The sequence below is a fragment of the Rhinopithecus bieti genome, unplaced genomic scaffold (genome assembly GCF_001698545.2).
Source record: "Rhinopithecus bieti isolate Rb0 unplaced genomic scaffold, ASM169854v2 scaffold_19969, whole genome shotgun sequence".
NCBI classification, from domain to species: domain Eukaryota; kingdom Metazoa; phylum Chordata; class Mammalia; order Primates; family Cercopithecidae; genus Rhinopithecus; species Rhinopithecus bieti.
In genome coordinates this window covers 667,668-672,805 of record NW_016810434.1, presented here as the reverse complement: position 1 = coordinate 672,805, position 5,138 = coordinate 667,668, and the positions used below count along the sequence as shown (strand labels likewise).

Genomic DNA, 5,138 nt, shown 5'->3' with positions numbered 1-5,138 from the left:
GCATCCCAACAGACACATGAAAAAATGCTCATCATCACTCGCCATCAGAGAAATGCAAATCAAAACCACAATGAGATACCATCTCACACCAGTTAGAATGGCAATCATTAAAAAATCAGGAAACAACAGGTGCTGGAGAGGATGTGGAGAAATAGGAACACTTTTACACTGTTGGTGGGACTGTAAACTAGTTCAACCATTGTGGAAAACAGTGTGGCAATTCCTCAAGGATCTAGAACTAGAAATACCATTTGACTCAGCCATCCCATTACTGGGGATATACCCAAAGGATTATAAGTCATGCTGCTATAAAGACACATGCACATGTATGTTTATTGTGGTGCTATTCACAATAGCAAAGACTTGGAATCAACCCAAATGTCCATTAGTGACAGACTGGATTAAGAAAATGTGGCACATATACACCATGGAATACTATGCAGCCATAAAAAAGGATGAGTTCATGTCCTTTGTAGGGACATGGATGCAGCTGGAAACCATCATTCTCAGCAAACTATCGCAAGAACAGAAAACCAAATACCACATGTTTTCATTCATAGGTGGGAATTGAACAATGAGATCACTTGGACACAGGAAGGGGATCATCACACACCGGGGCCTATTGTGGGGAGGGGCTGGGGGGAGGGATAGCATTAGGCGATATACCTAATGTAAATGACGAGTTAGTGGGTGCAGCACACCAACATGGCACATGTATACATATGTAACAAACCTGCACATTGTGCACATGTACCCTAGAACTTAAAGTATAATAAAAAAAGAAAGAAAAAGAAAGAAAAATGGTAAACCTATCATGTAGATTTGTTGAAGATTAAATGAGGTGATATACTGGAAGGACGTAAGACACTGCCTGACGTATAGTAAATACAACATAAGGGTTAACTCTTACTTTTTCAATAAGGCACCATTGTGCCCATAAGGGAAGAAGGATGAGCCATTACACTTCCTGCTACCCCAAGAGAGAAAGATACACACACACACACACACATGCACACCCCAGAGAGAGAGAGAGAGAGAAAAAGAGAGAGAAGTGGATTGTGAGTCTGATGGGTTAGATTGTCAGTTTCTGGGACCACATTCCCTTCTTATGAGGTCAGGCCCAGACTTGAGGGCTGCCCTTCCCTGACTTCTACCATTTGCCCAGGCAGCAGAAGGGCCCAGCTGAGCAGAGCCTGCCTCCCTGGGCCAGGTGGGGCCCTCTGGGTTCCTCTCTCTGCCCTTCTGCACTCAGGCCCAGTTCCAGGGCAGTTGGGCAGGGTCAGTGCTCATGCTGCATTTCAGGCTGGGAAGGACCAGCCCAGGTTACCAGGGAGCTCTGTGCAGGTGTATCAGGAGCAAGGCAGCTAGCAGGAGATGATCCCTGGTTTTCCACTGGTAATACTCTCCTGGTCTTCCTTTGGAGCCTCTGGGAGGAAGTGAAGGGACTGAGATGGAAGGGCTTGCCTTGTATCTGCCCAACACGATCATGATCATGTCCAGTCCCCGCCACCAAGTCTGACAGCACTTACCAACTCGTTAGAGTCCTGGGGCGAGCTGCAGTCTGGGAAAGCAAAGGGCAGGACCTCATTGGGCGACACAGAGAACCGGCTGGTATAATCATCCTGACTGATCCGCCTCAGGAAGAATTTGAAGAAATTCGCTTCTATGGGTGAAAAAAACAGCACTTTTAGGGGGTACTAAAGGTATTTTCATGGGAAATCACCACATATATTTGCATATTTTCCATATACCAATTAGTGGGTGTGTGCGTGTTTATATATATATATATTTCCACTTTTAGTGTCCCATTGGTTCCTTACCTCAACCTCCTTTCCGGTTAAAAAGTTTATCTTTATTTCCAGAAAATTATAATTCACAATTAAAATATCTGATGAATTAAGGAAAGAAAAAGATTAAAGAAGTAAATGAAGACATTTTCTATACACCACCATAGAATTCACAAGTAAATTTTACAATTTTTCAGAAGAGTTTCTTTATTAATAAACTTCAACACCAGAGATAAAAATAATATAGGAGGAAGAAAGAGAATCATTAAAATGTTATACAATGTTTTGAAAAACAAAATACACATTTGGGTCTCAGTGGAGTGGCAGATGGGAGTGTGGTTGTGCCTAGGGAGGACGGGGAAGCCTGAGCCAGGCTCAGAGGCTCAGGCAGGGAAGGGAGGAAGAGTCTGGAAAGATCCGGGCCTGATTGTGGGCTGGCATACAAACTGTGGCTTGGGAATATATGTCTTGGGAGAAGATGGTGATATGGTGTTAGGGCTCCCAGAAGCTACCGAGAGTTGGCCTCCAACAGTCCCAGCCAAGCTGGGCATCAGAGGATTGGAATTTCTTTCTTTTTTTGTTTTTTTAAAGACAGGGTCTTGCTCTATCACCTGGGCTTGAGTGCAGTGGTGCGATCGCAGCTTACTATAACCTTGAGCTCCTGGGCTTAGCTTATCCTCCCACCTCAGTTTCCTGAGTAGCTGGGACTACAGGCATATGCTACTAGTCCTGAATAATTTTTAGTTATCCAGGGGTCTCAGTATGTTGCCCAGGCTTGTCTTGAACTCCTGGGCTCAAGTGATCCTCCCACCTTGGACTCTCAAAGAGTTGGGATTACAGGCATGAGCTACAGTGGCCACGGTGGCCAGGATGGAAATTTCCTTAACTTAAGGAAAGACAATACAAGATTAAAGGGCTTAATGTGCAAATGGTAGGTTGAGAAAATACCAAATTCAGCCAGTCAATCAGCAAGTATAAATGATGACTACCCTAGTCTCTGGAGACAAGAGGAAGCAGAGGGCACAAAACAGGAGGTCGAGCCACAGCCAAACTTCACAGACATTACAACTTGGTTTGGGATTGGGTGACCTTGTTCATTACCAAGTGGGTAGGAATTTCAGCCAAACCTGGCATGGAGATCCACTTTATATCATGAGATAGGCTGAATAATGGCACTTAGAGGTGTCCACATCCCATTCCCAGGGGCCTGTGAATGTGTTATCTTCCATGGTAAAAGGCATTCTGCAGATGGGGCTGTGTGATGGGGGATTATTCTGCACTAGACAGGTAGGCCTTATGTAATCAGAGTATGCATAGGAAGGAAACGGGGGAGTCAGACTCACACAGGGAGATGTGAGGACAGAAGCAAGAGGTTAGGGTCATGTGGGGAAGGGGCCATGAGCCAAGGAATACAGGTGGACTCCAGGAGCCGGAAAAGGCAAGCACTTGCAAGCCCCCGGGGGGACTGCAGCCCTATCAACACCTTGGTTTTAGACTTCTGACCTCCAGAATTGTGAGATGATAAATTTGCCTTGTTTTAAGCCATTAAGTTTAAAAGGCTTAATGTGTAAGTGCTGGGTTGAGAAAATACCACATACAGCCAGTCAATCAGCAAGTATAAATGATGATGACCCTAGTCTCTGGTAACAAGAGGAAGCAGAGGGCACAAGCAATTTGTTATAGCAGGGATAGGAAACTAATATGTGTGACTGGTGAAAATTTTTTATTTGCATAGGGCTAACTTCATTCCAAGGAAAGTTCACGCTCAGAGGCATGATCAGTCTTGGCATCTCTGTGCTTTGCAGCCATACTTCACCTTGTGCCATCGATTGTTTTGCTTGGCCGATCTTTCTCAGTACACTCTCTTTGTCCATTTCACGAACAGCACTCAGCATATTGAATAATCGTCCCTGAATCATGACCTGAAATTGGAGTGGATCATGATTTCAAATTGTTAATCAACACATGCTCATTTTGGCATTCAACCTAATTCACTTTCCCCAATCACACTAAGAGCTGAGACTGCCATTGTAAGTCAGAGTTCACAGGGAGTGAGTGTGGCATGTTACTCTCCCTAGACTGCAGTCACAGAGACTTCAAAGTCTGGGCAATACTGAATTGCCTGAATACAAAAAAGACCAAGTTGTCATCTGGCCTTATCTCACTCAATTTATGAGCCTTGATTTTCTCATATTTCCAGTGTGGAAAGAATGACTAGTTCTTTGTTGTTTCTTCTGGATATATCTGAATAGTAATGCTACCACTGTGCTATTTTCAGAGTTGAAAGACAAATGGCACAGGTGATTCTGCACCAATAGCACTGTGGGTTACAGGCAACGGTAACTGCATACCAATGGGCTTTGCCTTCAGAGCTGATGCTACTGCAGGTGAGTGGTACCTGAGCCCAGAGCTGTGGTTGAGGGGATTGTTCATTCTATAATTTACATCACTTTCCATTCTGTAAGCAGTTCTTTTTGTTGTTTTTTTTTTTTTAATATATACTGTAAGTTCTGGGATGCATGTGCAGAACATGCAGGTTTGTTACATAAATATACACGGCCATGGTAGTTTGCTACATCCATCAACCCACTATCTATACTAGGTATTTCTCCTAATGATATCCCGCCCCTAGTCCCCCACCCTCCAACAGGTCCTGGTGTGTGATGTTCCCCCTCCCTGTGTCCATGTGTTCTCATTGTTCAACTCCCACTTATGAGGGAAAACATGTGGTGTTCGGTTTTCTGTTCTTGTGATAGTTTGCTGAGAATGATGATTTCCAGCTTCATCCATGTCCCTGCAAAGGACATGAACTCATCCTTTTTTATGACTGCATAGTATTCCATGGGGTATATGTGCCACATTTTCTTTATCTAGTCTGTCACTGATGGACATTTGGGTTGGTTCCAGGTCATTGCTATTGTGAACAGTGCTTCAGTAAATTTACATGTGCATGTGTCTGTATAGCAGAATGATTTATAATCCTTCGGGTATATACCCAGTAATGGGATTGCTGAGTCAAATGGTATTTCTGGTTCTAGATCCTTGAGGAATTGCCACACTGTTTTCCACAATGGTTGAACTAATTTACACTCCCACCAGCAGTGTAAAAGCATTCCTATTTCTCCACATCCTCTCCAGCATCTGTTGTTTCCTGACTTTTTAATGACCACCATTCTAACTGGCATGAGATGGTATCTCACTGTGGTTTTGATTTGCATTTCCCTAATGACCAGTGATGATGAGCTGTTTTTCATGTTTGTTGGCCACATAAATGTCTTCTTTTGAGAAGTGTCCCTTCATATATTTCACCCATTTTTTGATGGGGTTGTTTGTTTTGTTCTTATAAATTTG

The 5,138-nt window shown here is 43.6% G+C and overlaps 1 protein-coding gene across 1 annotated transcript in view; it reads right to left on the bottom strand.

Annotated features, from left to right (window-relative positions):
• Positions 1-5,138, bottom strand: part of CFAP221 (cilia and flagella associated protein 221) — a 123,180-nt gene that overhangs the window by 34,878 nt on the left and 83,164 nt on the right. The window contains exons 15-16 of the mRNA XM_017891994.1: positions 3,604-3,709; positions 1,530-1,663 (exon numbers count right to left, since the gene is read on the bottom strand). Coding sequence (XP_017747483.1) covers positions 1,530-1,663; positions 3,604-3,709 — 240 coding nt within the window. The remainder of the gene's footprint in view (positions 1-1,529; positions 1,664-3,603; positions 3,710-5,138) is intronic.